This window comes from Chiloscyllium punctatum, chromosome 4 (assembly GCF_047496795.1).
Source record: "Chiloscyllium punctatum isolate Juve2018m chromosome 4, sChiPun1.3, whole genome shotgun sequence".
Lineage (NCBI taxonomy): Eukaryota > Metazoa > Chordata > Chondrichthyes > Orectolobiformes > Hemiscylliidae > Chiloscyllium > Chiloscyllium punctatum.
Window position 1 is genome coordinate 31,918,972 of NC_092742.1, and position 18,988 is coordinate 31,937,959.

Here is an 18,988-nt window from a genome sequence, read left to right on the forward strand (position 1 = left end):
GATGTAACAATGCAGGCTGTGCTACAAATGCTGGCATTACTAGTGATACCTACACCGTTCAAATAAAAATTAAAAATGTTTTGATGCCAAGAGTTTCAGTTTGTACTTTGCTGCAATCCTGTTAGTTTCAAGACTGAGTTCTTCAAGCATCATATTGAGTCTTGAGTACATGAACTGTCAGTTATGTTATCTGGTTGTGCTGAACCATAGACTGAAGGCCCAAGTCTGCCCACTGACGCAAATGTTGTTAGATGGTCTGAATAATAGAACTGCTTCAACTGGCCTTGGTACCCTGACGAAACTTGGCCATTTTCCATGCATGAGTGTATCCTTCTGAAGGTGCACATCAAGATATTCCCAGTGATTTGCCAATTTCCCAGTTGGGACTTAATGATGAGCACGTGCTACCAAACGGCCACACCTTGAGCAATTCAGTGGAGGAGTTGTGGGAATAAAATGGGCATCAAGAAGCAGGCAACTTTTAGGGAAGGATATTGACTTGTCAGGGGTGAGGATGTGGGGCAATCACCATTGGAAGGCGTGAGATGTTGTGGAATAAGTGCTGAACTATCGTGTCTGTACTTTCAGGATTATATTGATGCCCACCCAGAAACCATCATTCTGGACCCACTGCCTGCAATCAGGACCCTCCTGGACAGATGCAGGTCATATGAACTGATCCGTAGACTTGAAAGCTACATGCAAGGTATATCATTTACTCATCTTGTTTGAACTCGAAGCGAATTGCTAATTATCTGTTATAAAAGACATGTTATTAACCTGAATAGTAAGTTATTTGACACCTTATCAAAGCCCCTGACATTATAAGTTCTAAACCCTCCCAGTGCAGTTGTCCCAATCTTATTGAAAACTTGTGGATGCTGCTGCATGGGCAGTTGCATTATTTTGCAGGAGATGGCAAGACAATATTTACCTTGTGAGAATGATCAAAGTACTTGCTGTGAGGAGTGAGTTCCAACAAGCATGAACCACCCTGTCAAATCTTTTCTTGGATTTCCTACAGTCTAGAGCTTCCTAGGAGCCATGCCAGGCTCAATCCACAGCATCTAAACTTTGAAATACTGTTGTCGAATCCAGCGTTGTACCCACATAGAACATAGACAAATACAGCGCAGTACAGGCCCTTCGGCCCTCGATGTTGCGCCGACCGAAGCCTACCTAACCTACACTAGCCCAATAACCTCCAAATGCTTATCCAATGCTCGCTTGAATGACCATAAAGAGGGAGAGTCCACCACTGATACTGGCAGGGCATTCCATGAACTCACAACCCGCTGAGTAAAGAATCTACCCCTAACATCTGTCCTATACCAACCTCCCCTTAATTTAAAGCTGTGTCCCCTAGTAACAGCTGACTCCATACGCAGAAAAAGGTTCTCACCGTCAACCCTATCTAAACCCCTAATCATCTTGTACACCTCTATCAAATCTCCCCTAAACCTTCTTTTCTCCAATGAGAACAGCCCCAAGTGTCTCAGCCTTTCCACATACGATCTTCCTACCATGCCAGGCAACATCCTGGTAAACCTCCTCCGCACTCGTTCCAATGCCTCCACATCCTTCCTATAGTATGGCGACCAGAACTGTACACAATACTCCAGATAAGGCCGCACCAGAGTCTTATACAACTGCAACATGACCTCAGGACTCCGGAACTCAATTCCTCTACAAATAAAGCCCAGTACGCCATATGCCTTCTTCACAGCACGATTTACCTGGGCGTCAACTTTCAGAGATCTGTGTACATGGACACCAAGATCCCTCTGCTCATCGACACGACCAAGTAGTCTACCATTAGCCCAGTAATCCATCTTCTTTTTACTCCTACCAAAGTGAATGACTTCACACTTAGCTACATTGAACTCCATTTGCCACCTTTCTGCCCAGCTCTGCAACTTATTTATATCCTGCTGTAACCTGCCACATCCTTCTTCGCTGTCCACCACTCCACCGACTTTCGTATCATCCGCAAACTTGCTCACCCAGCCTTCAAGCCCCTCCTCCAGGTCATTTATAAAAATGACAAACAGCAATGGTCCCAAAACAGATCCTTGTGGAACACCGCTAGTAACTGCACTCCGAGATGAACCTTTGCCATTAACTACTACCCTCTGTCTCCTTCCAGCCAGCCAATTCCTAATCCAAACCTCTAATGCACCCTCAATGCCATACCTCTGTAATTTTTGCAGTAGCCTACCATGGGGTACCTTATCAAACGCCTTGCTAAAATCCATATACACCACATCTACTGCTTTACCCTCGTCCACTTCCTTGGTCACCTTCTCGAAGAACTCAATAAGGTTTGTGAGGCACGACCTGCCCTTCACAAAACCATGCTGACTATCCTTGATCACATTATTCCTATCCAGATGTTCATAAATCTTATCCCTTACAATTCTCTCTAAGACTTTGCCCACAACTGAAGTGAAACTCACTGGCCTATAGTTACTAGGGCTGTCCCTACTCCCCTTCTTGAACAAGGGGACCACATTCGCTATCCTCCAGTCTTCTGGCACTATTCCTGTAGACAACGACGATATAAAAATCAAGGCTAATGGCTCCGCTATCTCCTCCCTAGCTTCCCAGAGGATCCTAGGATAAATGCCATCAGGCCCAGGGGACTTACCTATTTTCACCCTTTCCAGTATTCCCCGGACCTCTTCCCTACATACCTCAAAGCCATCCATTCTAATCACTTGTGACTCAATATTCACATCAGCAACAATGTCCTGAGTGAATACTGATGAAAAGTATTGATTTAGTGTCTCTCCAATCTCCTCTGCCTCCACGCACAACTTCCCACTACTATCCTTGACTGGACCGATACCTACTCTAGTCATCCTTTTACTCCTGACATACCTATAGAAAGCCTTAGGGTTTTCCCTAATCCTACCAACCAAGGACTTTTCATGTCCCCTTCTCGCTGCTCTTAGCTCTCTCTTTAGATTCTTCCTGGCTACCTTATAACACTCAATCGCCCCAACTGAACCTTCACGCCTCATCTTTACATAGGCCGCCCTCTTCCCTTTTACAAGGAATTCCAATTCCTTATTAAACCACGGCTCCCTCACAAGACCCTTTCCTCCCTGCCTGACTGGTACATACTTATCAAGGACACCCAATAGCTGCTCCTTGTCCTTCCCTTGAAGCCTATTTTTCCAATCCACCCATCCTAAGTCATGCCTCACCGCATCATAATTTCCCTGCCCCCAGCTATAACTCCTGCCCTGCAGTGCACACTTATCCCTCTCCATCACTAGAGTAAAAGTCACCGAGTTGTGGTCACTGTCCCCGAAGTGCTCACCTACCTCCAAGTCTAACACCTGACCTGGTTCATTACCTAGAACCAAATCCAGTATAGCCTCACCTCTTGTTGGCCTGTCTACATATTGTGTCAGGAAACCCTCCTGCGCACATTGGACAAACACCGACTCATCTAACGAACTCTAGCTATAGCTTTCCCAGTCAATATCTGGGAAGTTAAAGTCCCCCATAACAACCACTCTGCTACTTTCACTCTTCTCCTGAATCATCCTTGCAATACTTTCCTCTACTTCTCTCGGACTATTAGGAGGCCTGTAGAAAGCTCCTAACAGGGTGACCTCACCTTTCCTATTTCTAACCTCAGCCCTAACTACCTCAGATGGCAAGTCTTCCTCCATCGTCCTTTCCACCACTAATACTATCCTTGACAAGCAATGCCTGACCTCCCCCTCTTTTACCCCCACCTCTGAGCCTACTAAAACATTTAAACCCTGGAACCTGCAATAGCCATTCCTGTCCCTGTTCTACCCACGTCTCTGTAATGGCCACAACATCGAAGTCCCAGGTACCAACCCACGCTGCAAGTTCACCTACCTTATTTCTTATACTTCTGGTATTGAAGTATACACACTTCAAGCCACCATCCTGTTTACCAAGTGGACTTTTACCATCCTTTCTCATCAGAAATGTTGCCCATCGATATAATGCAGCTTCTAGCATGTGGCAGTTGAATCCATTCACTTAATCAGGGGTGGAGATGGAGCCCCAAACTGCCACCCTCCTACCTGGTTAGATGTCAACACTGCCACCGAACGTGCCTCACAAGAGGGCACACGATTTTACCCAATGTCCTACACTTGCACTGTACCTGTTCATTTCAAACTCCACTATCTCCCTATACCCAGTGAATTAATATTAAGGTTGCTGTCCTTGATCTTTGAATCCTTCCAGACTCTCATCCTGTCTTATCTCACTGCATACATGTCCTGCTTGTCTGGATTCTGAGTGTTTAAACTATTAAATCCTTATACTGGATGGACAATCTCCTCTGATGGTATTGCAAGAAGAACAACGGTGTTTACCCAAATATCCTGACTAGCATTTAGCCCTCAGTAAACACGCAAAACAAATTATCTGCTGCAAAATCCTTCCTTTTTCTGTATATTTATCCCTTAAATCAAGAGGCTGTTTGAGTCCATGCGCCTTGTCTTAATCTTAGAATTTAAAGTATAATTCTAGATTTACTGCAAGTATTATGTAGAAGGTGAATCAACTGTAGAGAGTGCTGGAGAAACTCAGCAGCTCTATCAGCATCTGTGGAAATAGAGTTAATGATTCAAGACGATGACCTTACCTCCAGAACAAGTTCATACCGGACTCAACATTAATTCTATTTCTCTCCCCACAGATGCTGACAGACCTACTGAGTTTCTCCAGTATTCTCCACGTTTGTTTCAGATTTCCAGCGTCCGTAGCATTTTGCTTTTACTAGAAGGTGTAACAGGAGGCTTTTTCTTTAACCACAGATTTTAAGGCAAAGTTTTGTGGGTTGACATCTATAAATGATCAACAATAAAATATGGTACCTTTCCCACTTCCTTGGGTTCATTTTAAGGTCACCTCTCACACACCTCATTTCTAGCCTATGTTCCTCGCACCTTTAACTTGGATGCTTAGCATTTGTAATTAACTTTGTTGCTTTTCTCCACCTTGTCCCCTTGCACTTCTGTCCACATTTCTCCCTGTGCAGTGTAATATTTGAGGTGCAGTCTGACAAGAGCACGACACAGTGTGAATGTGACTTACTTTGATTTGTTTATTGTTATCTAGCTCACCCTGCCATTGACTATACTTTGCTGCTCTGCTCAGCATGGCTAACCTCAGCACTAAGTCTATTAAGTATAGCACTTTTTTTAAAGTGCTTTTCTGCGTTTCAGACTGACTGGGCCTTTTGAAAGTGACTGCTTTTGACAGTATCATAGAATGCCTACAATGAGGAAGCAGACCATTCTGCTCATCAAGCCCATACTATTCCTCCAAAGAGCATCCTACTCAGACCACCCCTCTATCCTATCCCTATAACCCTTCATTTCCCATGACCAGTCCAACTAACCTGCACATCTTTGGACTGTGGGAGGAAACTCGAGCACCAGGAGGAAACCCGCACAGACACAGTCATGCGAGAGTGGAATTGAACCTGGATCCTTGGTGCGATGAGGCAGCAGTGCTAACCACTGAGCCACTGTGCTACCTTGGGGAATAGGAAATTAGCGTGCTTTTGGGAAATAGATTTGGAATATCAAACCACTGAGAAACCGCAGGTGACTGTCAGATCGTTTTGTGAATTAAAGCATTTCAACAAGTTAGGGAATAATTACTGAGGGTAGTATTAATTTAAAATAAAGTGAAATCCAAAAAGGAGTGATAGACCAGAGGTAAGGGAAGGATGGGATCATTCTCTATCTTTTCTTTTAAACTGTAAACTTATGTTATTTACCTGTTGCTAAACAACTGCAGTCATTTTGACTGATTTGTCAATAAATGCATTTCTGAAACTGTTTTCTTTTAAGTTTTGAATGGAATAATTGGCTCTCCTTGGGACCAGGTTGATTTGAGGGTTAAGTGAATGTTATTGCAAAGAATAATGCTAAAGCATGCCAAATGATAAATGGTGTAAGCAGCGAAAATCTCAGACTAAATACAGTGCACATAATCTTGCAGAATGTTAAACAAGATATCATCTCTGCAGTTGCTCGTGGGTATCATACACTGAAGACGCCATAACAAACCTCACCATAGCCAGAGGCCTATCTAAAATCAATCTAGTGTGCGTTTGTTTGATTGGAAAATCTGCAGTTCATTGAAATGAAATGTGAATCTCATGTTTGTTTAAGTTGGCTAGAAACAGTGGAACACGGTTGAGTGCTCTACTGGGTGCGGAGGCCCAGGATAAGATGCTGTGTGATTTAAATGAGGGAAACACTGATGTTACAGGCTGACTGCAGCCTTGTTGGGTGTGTTTCCCTGCATGTTCATGTGAGCAATAATAGTTTGTATGCAACCAAAGAGGGGAAACCACTTTATTCCTCGGATTTTCATTTGCATCTGAGGGAAAATGGCTTCCTAAATGTGTATGGAATGGAAATAAACATCAAGAATCATTCTGATTCGGGTCCTGGATTTCCCTTTTTCTTTCACTCTAAAGTGCTTTGCTAGTAAAGGTCATTAGCGAATGATGGCTAGTGATGATTTTGTTTTTTTGTGATGTGTAACAATTCAAGGTTCAAGTTAGTAGAAGATGGGGTTGAATACTGGATCAAGTGCTCAATAAAAGGATAACTCTTTGGATTGTTGGGACATTATGTTGCAATTGTACAAGACATTGGTGAAGTCTCTTCTGGGATACTGTGTCCAGTTCTGGTCACCCAGTTATAGGAAGGATAATACCCTGTAGAGGGTTCAGAAGAGATTTACCAGGGTGTTGCTGGGTATGGACAGTTTGAGTTATAAAGAAAGGCTGGATAGGCTGGGACTTTTTTCCACTGGAGCATGGGAGGTTGAGGGATGACCTGATAGAAGCTTATAAATTAATGAGAAGTGTAGGTAGAGTTGATGATTGTTGTATTTTCCCTAAGATGGGGAACTTCAAGATTAGGGGGCACACTTTTGAGAGGGGAGAGATTTTAAAAAAAGAATCGCAGTAAATGTTTTGCACAGCGGTTGGTTCACGTGTGAAATGAACTTCCTGAGGAAATGGTGGATGAGGGTACAGTTACACTGTTTAAAAGACACTTGGTTGGATACATGAACAGAAAAGGTTGGAGGGATATGGGCCAGGAGTAGGCAGGTGGGACTAGTTTAGTTTGGAATTATGTTCGGCATGGACTGGTTGGACCAAAGGGTCTGTTTCCGTACTGTTTGACAGTATGACTCTATTTGATTATTCTTGTGCTGATGAGAATCGTTTTCAAGTTTGATTACTTTATAGAATCACTTGCTCAAAAGAGCACCCCAAGTCTGAACTTTACATTTAGTAAAGTCATCAGCAAGGATTGGCAATATTTGAATTCATTGTTAATGTCATCCATTTCTGTAAATTACTTCAGAGTGTCTTATATGAGTGACCCAGCGCTCTCACGTCATCTAGCTTGACAAAGGTGGGATGACTGCCAACTGTGGATTTGTATCTTAATGTTGAGCAATGATCCACAAGAAAAGACAAAGAGGAAAGATGTGAACTGCAGAAAATTCACTTATGAATAGAATGTGATGCACGAAGGAAACGTGAGAGGTATTGATCTTCCTCAAAAGGAAGTCAAGTAATGAGCATTAGGATGGAAGCAGAATCAGTTTGAATTATTTTAAATGTTATTTGAAAGATTAGCTGGCGTGATTTCCCTTCCTGGGGGCTGTCACAGCTGGCTTTTAGTTGCTGAGAAGAGCTTGCTGATTCTAATCAGTTTTCTTTTCCTTGTTAACTCCAGACGTAATGTAGCCATCGACCTTTGCATCCTGCAGAGTGCCAGTTGACCATGTAGCAAGAACACTCAGTCATGTGCATAAAAATCCAGACTGTTTTAATAAGGTTTTTGATTTAAAAGAGCTGATGTTTGCTGATTCACTTTGCAGTTAAACAGATTATGTGGCTCTGGTTCTGCCTGTATATTTTCCCCATGTACAGTGTCTAGATAACTGTTTTTGGCTGTGCAGATTTCCTGGACTGTGTTTGACACGGTAACCCACTTGAACGTACATGACTAGTCAATAATGTGTTAGTTCTGGGAAACTGGGTGTTCGATAGCAGGTGAACGGTTCACCAACATAGAACCATAGGTAAGTATTGAACAGAGTGAAGCCATTTGGCCCATTATGCCACTGCTGGCTCATTAAGAGTTATACATTCATCTCCCTGCTAAGTCCAGCACATTTTCTCTTCTTTCAGCACTTGTTGAATGCTTTCCTTTCGAGTTATTATTGAATCTGCATTCGCCACCCTCTTTCAGGCAGTGCTTTTCAAAATTAGGCACCCTTTAATAATCAGTTTATGAACAAAAGGTTTAATTGTGTGGGATGTGTGGAAAGGTGTTAAATTTATTGAACTTTGTTTACAAATCGTCAATCGTGTAGATTAATTTAAAAATAAATTTCTTGCTTCAAGGGTGAGCTTGTGTGACTGTGCTGTAGAATAAAAAAAAACTAGAAAATCTTTGATGTAATAATCTCCATGAATAATCCTGTCCTATGGAGGAGGCACTTTGAACATTTAATAATAATCCTATTTCAGCAATTTGTTTCAACCAAGATGTACTTTTCGTGGAGTGGGTTTCAGTTGGGCTAAGCCCGTCACCAGATTGGCACACATGCTACTCCTCGCAGTGACTGAAGTTGTGTTTGTACCTTAAGTGGTCTAGTTTTAGAGACAGCGTTGCTGGTTCCTTTTATTGCTCCCCCATAACCATGTGTCATTTTGTGTCTTATTTAGAATGCATTCAAGCATGTGAATATAGCCTGAACTACGAACCGATTAACCCTTGAGTTGTTCTGCTTTGTGCTGAAACCTCTCCTTCCTTTTGGGGTCCAAATTGAGTCCAATGCCACTTTAGGAGCAGTTAGGTAATTGAAATACAAATTGATCTTCAGTGACTAGGCAAGGCAGTTAAACACCTTAGCAGGGAATGGTTTCATTTATCAGCATTATTGCTGCAAGCTGCTGAACCAGGCTTCAGGCAGTGAATTTATTCAGTGAGTAGCTGGAAGACCCTATGCTCCACTTTCTAACCTTTTTTATTCCTTCACGGGAAAGGGGAGTCACTGGCTAGACTAGCATTTATTGCCCATCCTTAGTTGTCAGAGGGCAATTAAGAGATAACCACATTGCTGTGGGTCTGGAGTCACATATAGGTCAGAGGAGGTGAGAACGGCACTTTCCTTCCTAAAAGGACATTAGTGAACCAGATAGGTTTTCTTTTTCAACAATTTATGCCATTTCATAGACATCATTAGATTCCTAATTCCAGATCTTTATTGAATTCAAATTCCACCACTTCTATGGCAGGATTTGAACCCTGGACCCCAGAGTTTTGAGATTAATAGCCTAGTGAAAGTACCACAAGGCCATCACCTCCACATCTGCCCTTAGCTGAGAGTAGGACTATATTGTTTGACATCAGTGCCTCTTGGTTAGGGGGAGTTAACTTGATTCCAAGGCTCATTTTGATGTTAAGTTTTAGAATCTGCTACCATTGTTCAATTCATGGTATCTTGAATATCAGAAGAGACTGAAGAGTGTCGGACGAATCGAAGCAGATATCAGTCAGAGGGGAGAGACCCAAACTTGTCAACAAAAATGAATTGATTCTTGGACTAGGCCTGATTTTAGAATGTAAAGCTGGAAGGTCGTCATGCAAACATGCACTTATGTGGAGCAGTGCTCAAGGTGTTTATGGATGGCGTTCTGCAGCAGCCTGAAGATTAAGAAATGACTTTGTGTGGATAAAACAAATTCCACCCAAACTTAAATCTGCAGCAAAATGTTGGCTATGTGGATTGACCTCTCTCAGGACGGATGCTGCACAATATGCAGTAGGAAATGCTTTCTGAAATTGGGTCCGGCCCAATGATATAATATATAACAGGTCTGTTCTGTAATATATCCAGATCTAGTATGACCACATCACATCTTGATTGACAGAAGGATCTTGAAATGCATGTCTACAGATCTCTGAAAGGGTAGCAGTGTAGGTAGATAAGGTGGGTTAGAAAGCAGGCAGAATGCTTTTCCTTTATCAGCCGACGCAGCAGGATAGGTCAAAAGAGTGCTGAATAAAATGTACAACAGTCTGAGTATTATTAATAGAGGCAATGATTGCAAAAGCAAGATAGTTATGTTAAATTTGTATAAGATATGGTTTGCCCTGAACTGAAGTATTCTGTCCACTTCTGGATTGCACACTTTAGCTAGTAAGTGAAGGGGCACAGAAAACATTTTGGAGAATGGTTTTAGTGATGAGGAACTTCACTTAAGATAGATTGGAGAAGATTCTGAGAGTTCAGAGGTATTTGAAATAAGGAGACGGTCTGAACAGAGTAGATTGGCAAGAAACTGTTCCTGAATGTGGAAGTACTGACAACAAGAGGGAGTAGATTTAAGGTAACTAGCAAAAGAGGCAATGGAAAACTGATTAACTTTACCTTGCAGAAGGTGGTTAGAATGTGGGACTCTCTGCTTGAACTTATGATGGAGGTAGGTTCAATTGAAACTTTAAAGAGGGAATTGTTTATTATCTGTGCAGGGCTATGGAACAGGTGAGTGGCACTGGGTGAATTTTTCCTTTGGTGAGCAAGCACAGACATTATGGACCAAATGGCGGCTTCCTGTGCTGTAGATTTTAATGAAAAGAATGAGCAGAGGCTCTTGTGGGTCATCAACACAACTGGGTTTAATGGTTGAATGCTGTTGACTTGATGTTAGTTGCAGCTATATTTTTCAAGAAGAGAAAGCTTGAAAAATTTCTTTCTTAAACAAAAACAGAAATTTCTGGAAAAGCTCAGCAGGTCTGGCAGCATCTGTGAAGAGAAATCAGAGTTAATTTTTCTGGTCCTGTGACCCTTCTTCAAAAACAGACCCGAAACATTAACTCTGATTTCTCTCCACAGATGCTGCCAGTGATTTCTGTCTTTGTTTCTGATTTACAGCATCTGCAGTTCTTATTTTCTGTTTATTGGAAGGGAGATAGAATGATTCCTTGTCATCCATCAAAGTAATTTGTAGACCTGATAGATTGACACAATGTCTCCTCATCTGGAGGATCGATGTTGAATATTCTTCACTCCTAGGAATATTCAAGAGCTCTGTTGCTTGCAGGTCTTCAACTGAGTGCCTGCACAAAATCTAACTACAAGCAGTACTGGGATTCTTCAGTTCAAAAGCTTCACATGAGCAAGATTGAAGTGGAATCTTTGAATGGGATTGCGAGTTTATGAACAAATGACCAAGAAGATTGATGAAGGCAAAGCAGTGGATGTGATCTGTATGGACTTCAGCAAGGTTCCGCATGGTAGACTGGTTAGCAAGATTAGATCACATGGAATCCAAAGAGAATGAGTCATTTGGATATCAAATTGGCTTTAAGGTACAAGACAGAAGGTATTGGTCGGTTGCTTTTTGGACTGGAGGCCTGTGACCAGCGGTGTGCCAAAGGGTTCGGTGCTGGGTTCACTGCTTTTTGTCATTCATACCAATGATTTGGATGTGATTATAGGAGGTAAGGTGAGTATGTTTGCTGATGATACTAAAATTGTTGATGTAGTGGACAGCAATGAAGGTGACCTCAGAGTACAATGGGGTCATGATCAGATAGGCAAATGGACTGAGGAGTGGCAGAGTTTAATTTAGATAAATGTGAGGTGTTGCACTTCAGGAAGACTAATCGAGCAGGACTTTTACAGTTAATGGTAAGGTCCTGGGGAGTATTGCTGAACAAAGAGACCTTGGAGTGCAGGTTCATAGTTTCTTGAAAATGGAGTCTCAGATAGACAGGGTCATGAAGAAGGCATTTGGTATACTTGCCTTTATTGGTCAGTGCATTGAGTATAGGAGTTGGGATGTCATGTTGTGTCTGTACACGACATTGGTTAGGTCAATTTTGGAATGCTTTGTGCAGTTCTGGCCTCCCTGCTATGGGAAGGATGTTCTGGAACTTAAATGGGTTCAGAAAAGACTTAGGTTTGTTGCCAGGGTTGGGCTATAGGAAGAGGCTCAATATGTTGGATCTATATTTTCCCTAGTGTGAAGGAGTCTGAGGGATGACCATATTGAGGTATATAAAATCATGAAGGGCATGGCAAGAGTGAACAGCTAAGGTCTTTTCCCAGGATAGTGGAGGCCAAAACTAGAGGCCATAGATTTAAGGTGAAAGTGGAAAGATTTAAAAGGGATCTAAGTGGCAACCTTTTCACGCAAAAGGTAGTACATGTATGGAATGAGCTGCCAGAGGAAGTAGTGGTGGCTGGTAAAGGCATCTGGATAGGTATATGAGTAGGTAGGGTTTAGAGGGATTTGGGCCAAGTGCTGGCAGATGGGACTAGGTTAGGTTAGGATATCAGGATGGCATGGACGAGTTGGACCAAAGCATCTGTTTTCATGCTGCATATCTCTTTGATACGAAGAATTGTGCAGATGTTTGAAATCCCTCTTCAACTTCATGCTTCTCTATATTGTCAGTCAATGCATGAAAGTAGCTTCTTAATACAAGTGTGTTCCTGCTCTTCCAGTGCACCTGTAAAGGTGTCTCAGATTTGTTTATGAAATCTGAACCCTACAATATACAAGGTGGGCAGCACGGTGGCACAGTGGTTAGCACTGCTGCCTCACAGCACCTGAGACCCGGGTTCAATTCCCACCTCAGGCGACTGACTGTATGGAGTTTGCATGTTCTCCCCGTGTCTGCGTGGGTTTCCTCCGGGTGCTGCGGTTTCCTCCCAAGATGTGCAGGTCAGGTGAATTGGCCATGCTAAATTGCCCGTAGTGTTAGGTAAGGGGTAAATGTAGGGGTATGGGTGGGTTGCGCTTCGGTGGGGTGGGTGTGGACTTGTTGGGCCGAAGGGCCTGTTTCCACACTGTAATCTAATCTAATACACCCATCACAACAATGCACAGTGACTAATATGAGCTCACTTTGCGAGCTGTCCCTTGCAGATTATCATCTCAAATAAGAAGAGGGACCACTGTCCCTTCACAACCTAGTGGCCTTCCACAGGGGCTTTAAGATCTGATCTATTAAACAAACACAATTTTTAAGTTTCTTATTTCACTTTTTCATATAAAATTTGTTGCATGGAAACAGGCCATTCAGCCCAATGAGCCTGTATTCTCCCCATTTACAGTCTTTGTGTTCTGAATTGAAATATCTGCTCTGATCCTGATTGAATAATGTTTGCTCTCGTCACACCTTCACATTTTTCAGATGTGATAAAATGAACTGTAAAGTCCCCGGCAACGTTTTTAACCGCAAAGACACGTGTTACAAACAGATATAGTTTTCTAAGTGGTTTCCTCTTGTGAAATAGGGACATTAATGGGGTTTTCCAGCATGTCAGTTGTGAACTAATGATTCTTCTGCTGTTCTCCAGTTTTAAATTGGAGCAGCTTCAGAAGATATCCATGGCGTCTGCTTGAAGAGGAACTCTGCATCTGGGTCATAAAGTGTTCATTGAAAGCCCCTGAACGTCGTCGTCATCATCTCAAACTTGAACGCTGGCGATGCGGTCTAATAATTTTAATTATTGTTCACATTTTCTGTCACAAGAGAAAAAGCCCAGTGTCACAATGTTCTCCTGTCACAATTAGATAAGCAGGCCGCACTGTTCCACAGCCAATGGGAAAGATTGTAGCTCGACATTAAAAGAACTTTTGTCTCAGCCTGAGTATAGAAGCTGCTTCATTGGTGCTGCTGCTGAAGTGGATTGCTGTATCTATTCATCAGAGTGTGGAAAGGAGCTGACATTAACCATTGCCTATCTGAAAGGAAGAACAATGTGCAACATTTTAGAAATTTTTTTTTCAAATGGTGCATTTAACTTTTCTGTTTGTGGGGTCAATGGCATTCAATTAAATAACAATCAGCAGGATGTCCATCAAATTGCTGGGGTGTGAATACACTGACCACAGGTCAGTCTGCAATGAAAGCAACAATGGAAATCAAAATTTAGATAACTGTCATACTTGCCTGAATATCTAATGCTCACGTACATTGTTTATTTGTTTTCTTTTCTCTTGAGGTACTGTCCACCATTTGATCAGGGTCTTTGTGGTTTCCCATTGCCCAGTGATGGAATGTGCAGGTTGCTCTGCTATAATGCGACAGTTCTGTTCATCTGCGACCTTGCTCTATAGAAAATCGTGCAATAGAACACTGCTATAGAAGATTGTGCTATAGAAGGTCACTAATCGAAAATCACCATAACCGTTCAGTAGAAAGTTAGTGTTATCCAAATAACATGCACAAGTCATCAATTGCATTATAGCCAATTTGCACTGATGAAATGTACATTATAGTAGAACAACCTGTGGTCAGTTTTATTCACATGCCTACAATCTGGTGGAGGTCCTGCTGATTGGCATTCAATTAAATACGATCGACCCCCATTTCCAACCAGACTCCTGACTCCTGATTTACCTGCTCCCCATTCAAGCTGATGTTCTAAATCAATCCCTGCCCTTCAACATTAAACTCCATCCCCCACCCTCCTCATAAACAAAACCGCCTTCATCAGTTTGGCCTCTATGATTATCCCTGACACCTTTCTCCTCCAAGGCTGTTAGCTCATCAATCTTGTGCCCACTCTTTTGCAATATATTCCTGTTAAAGCTGCTAAATAAATGTATCAGCCTTGGGAAGTAGTAAGTGCCCTTGAACTTGCTCCAATATGTTCATTGGTCTTTGTTATGAACCCAGACCCAGCAAAATCATCATGAGCATGCAATATAATAATTTATGTTCACTGTTTTTACTCACCTGCTGACTTCTGAAGGCAGTTAAACTGTATTTCCTGCAATTTACATTCTTCTTATAAACAGTTCACTGTTAAGTTGGATGATAACCTTGCATTAGGTAGAATACCACAGTCTTTGCTGAATAAAACCACTGAGCTGTATCACAGGGCGTTCACACAGATTGACAGTGAGCTTTTTTCTTTAATGATTGTACAGTGATGTTGTCACAGCTGACTCTGCCTGAACAACAGTGAGCCCATTGTCTGTGCAGTATTAATCCTGCGGAAAGTTCATGAGCTGCTGTTGCTGCTCAAAGGCTGCTTTAATTTTTCCTCATTGTTTGCTTGTATGAAACTCTATTAAATGTTTTAATCTCATTTTGTAAAGGTGAGGGACAAATTGAATTTATTGGACAGTAGGGCACCTGATTTTGAAACCCTGTGATCAGCAAGGTGGAAAATTCAGGCTTGTTTATCTTGGATCTGCAGGATGACCCGGAAGTGGAAAACCAGACGCTGCTCGCTTGTTTAAGGATGTGCATAGAAAGGGAAGAAGGTTTGCCCTTGGTCTCTGGGATTGCAACAAATGTACCATCACTAAGCTGCCAGCATATAAGTTGATCACTGTTTCTCCATGGCCCAGTCATGAAGAGAATCTGGTTTTAAGAAATGTGATTTTGAGCCTGACAAATTAAAATCCATTTTGGTATAGCCACATTTTTATTATTATCCTATTAATTCAGCTGTAGTGCCATGTTTTCCTGTTGGGGATGTAGGATAGTTCCCAGTCCCTTGCTTTTGGACTTTTTCTACCTAAACAGTGGGTGCCATTAACTGGCAGATAGGTGAAAGGTCAGGTGGTTAAAGGTGACAATTCAAATCAGCGAGAACTTGAAGAGTCAGCCAGAATCAGATGGTAACCTCTTTAAGACTGAGTCACAAGGTTCTGGGTTCATGTCCCAGGATATTTTGTCTGTGACTGGATCTGTATGCACTGTACCAGAGCTATCTACATAACAGGAGTAGTACATTTAGTCCCTGAAGCCTATGTTTCCAATGAATGAGATCTTTGACTTAACTCCATCTACCTTTCTTTGCCCGTAAAGGGAAGGTGATGCTCTTTCTTTCTTTCTGTCTCTGTTTCTCTCTCTCTCTCTCTCTCTCTCTCTCTCTCTCTCTCTCTCTCTGAAAAAAAAGCCTGTTTGTTTTCTCTCACCAATTGCTATAAATGGTAGTTTTTGACATGTAGCTAATAGCTTTTATAATTTGTGGACCAGTTGCTCTGTGCGTTCTGCAATGAAAGTGAAGGATATTGAGAATGGACATCAATAAATAGGTAATGAACAGTCTTGACACCAAAAATATCATCTCAGGTGTGTGTGTGTGTGTGTGTGTGTGGGGGGGGGGGGGGGGGGGGGGGGGGGGGGGTGGCAGGGCAGGGGGGACTTTTAGCTTGAATTTATTTATTTGCTATAAACAGTTGTTCTTGTTAACTGGTCCATGCTTTCTGTGAATCTGGGTCTAAGGGGTAAATTGGTGAATTTTGCATACTTGATAAAAGTATGATAGGATTAGAGTTAGGGTTTTGATGAGTGTGTGAATAGTGGAACTAGATTTCCAGTGCATACTACAGTGAGGGTGACAGTGTCTTAAACATCTTGACTGTAGACCCTGCTTGACCTCTTGCATTAACAGATGTGCATTTCTGAGGAGACAAATTGAGTCCGACTCCCAGTGTGAGTATAGTTTTTCTAAGCAGAACATGTTAAGCACAAAGTATAGGCCTAAGCCCCAATTGTTTGTTTACTCGTCTTGCATGTGGAGTGGACTTTTATCTAAAATGCTTTTGGTTAAACTAAATATCAAGCTCCAAGTTAAAATTTACAATTGAATTTGCATCAGTTACCATTGATGGAAGATTGTTCCAGCCTGAACAACTTTATTTGTGATGCTCCTATCTCTGTTGGTCTTGTGATCGATGTTATGGCCTCAGTTATGTTACTTTAAGGATTTATCAATGACCTCAAATGGAATACGCTGCTTATGGCTTTCTGGTTGCTTGTGTTTTCTCACAAGCCTTGCTGACTCTTACAAGCTGAATGTTCCTTTATGTTGATAGCAGTGAAGAACAATTCCTGCCAATGCAGCATCTTCACAGGTTTTTTCACAATCTTCTTTGAGATCTTCAAAGTCCTTGAAAATTCCAGACCATCACATTGCTAACTGAACTCTAGCTCTGTACCTGGTGATCCCCAAATATCCCCAGTGTATCCTGCCCAGGACATCTTCCTGAAGTGAAGCTGCAATCACTTGTCTTCCCTCATATACCTGCAAGTTGTCTACAATTGTAAAATACAATTGGTGCTCGAGAGACAAGTTTCATTTTATTCTTCCAGTGTTCATATGCCTATCTGGTTGCACCTCCACCCAGGACTGTTCTCCCAGACTATTAACACATACAAAATATTCTGTGAATGTCGTGGAGCTACTAATGCAGTTTCAGAGAGTTTTGAACACACACCCCTCTGCATTTCTCTTACCAGGTTTGAAATACTTTTACCACTGACTGTTGATTCTGCCTTTTTGAATCTTAGCATGGGATTCCCTTCTGTGGGGTTTGTGAATATTCAGCTCTTCCTACTGATGCCTGCATGTAGGAGCTAGCTAAATGGAAGCTGCACAGTTTGCCGCTGTGTTGTATGAGCATTCAGTACTGCTGGCTGTCATGTTGCATGTGCTCTCTGTGCAATTGTTCACTATAAAGTTGATTTGCCGTCACCATTTTCTACAAGGCAGGGATTTAGGGGACCTGCTTGGTCTAAAGTGATAGAGGAAAGTTGGTTGATGGTCTAACAAGAAGAGGCTCTTGTCTTATAGGTGGTGTTGTTTATTACATGGGAGTAATTCTGTACAAGTTACACTGATGTGATAGGGGTTCTTGTCTCTCAGTGGTAATGTCAACAGGCCAGAAGTTCTGTGTTCAAGTTCCGTAAGATCTCTGAACAGGTTGATTAAAATGGCAGTGCTGATGTAATAGACACTGTTGCAGAGACTCTGAGGAAGACCTCAAATGGTCACAATGGCTGCTTCAAGATCCTAGGCTGTTCCATGTCTGCCCATATGACCTAACCATAGTTGATGTTTGATGCACTGCTCAGCATTAAGCCTTTTAGGTCATTACCCCCTTAGACAACAGGGTTTACAGGATGCACATGTCATTGCTTTGCTGAAGTAGTATTTCATATTAATGAATGTGACATTTTTCTTGCACAATAGAACAGTTGTTTAATATGCATCTCTAACTGATGCTCCTACCTGACATCACAATATAAGTAAAATAGGCAGTTCAGTTTTCTGATTCTAAGACAGCGACAGTTTCATATGTCAAAATCATGGCCTTAGTTTGTTATATTTTTAAAAACTGTGTTTTGAGTCAGACCAGAACTGTTAAAAACTCACTATCTGTTGTTTGGCCTAACTGTGTTGTAATCAGGCAGTTTGAATTTTCTTTGTCTTCCAGCCTTGGTTTTGACTGTAGCTATTGGTCCACAATTGATAAGGGACTTTTTAGTATTGTCTGAACAGAGCCTTGTTCTGAACACTTAGTTCCTGCCTGGCTGTACCTTTGTCTCACCACTCCCCTCCCCTCCCCTCCCCTCCCCTCCCCTGGGGAAGTTGCTCACTGTTGTCGTGTTTGGAGATCAAAATAGGTTTAAAGCTAAGACACTCTGTCCAAAAACACACAAATTCAGGCAAGTTTCAAAGGAACTTTTGAGCAATCTGATAACAAACCTTTGAAGATGTCCTGAATGTACCTCTGTGTGCCACCAATTGACACCTTGTGAAACTGCATTCCATTCCTCAACATCTTATTTCACTCCTATTAGTCATTCAGCATGGAAACAGACTCGTCCATACTGACCAAGTTTCCCAAACTAAACTAGCTTCATTAGCCCGCATTTAGCCCATATCCTTCGAAAGATTCCCTTACTCATGTGCCTGTCCACTTGTCTTTTAAACCACACTTCTAATGTCTAAGACGGATTTTTATGTGCTCCTCAGGTAGCCAGATTGCCAGAACAAACCTGACTCTTCAATTTACAATTTAATTTACAATTTAATTTCTTTTGTTAAGTTTACCCCAGTTAATAATCACCAAAGCTCAAATATAATTGCTGTTTTGAAATAAAATCAGACACCTGTCTCCCTC

General features: G+C 41.9%; 1 protein-coding gene across 2 annotated transcripts in view; it reads left to right on the forward strand.

Annotated features, from left to right (window-relative positions):
• The window catches only part of itpk1a (inositol-tetrakisphosphate 1-kinase a), a 237,623-nt gene that overhangs the window by 171,170 nt on the left and 47,465 nt on the right, over positions 1 to 18,988 (forward strand). For both annotated transcript variants that reach the window (XM_072568316.1, XM_072568315.1), the window contains exon 5: positions 589 to 706. In XM_072568316.1, coding sequence (XP_072424417.1) covers positions 589 to 706 — 118 coding nt within the window. The remainder of the gene's footprint in view (positions 1 to 588; positions 707 to 18,988) is intronic.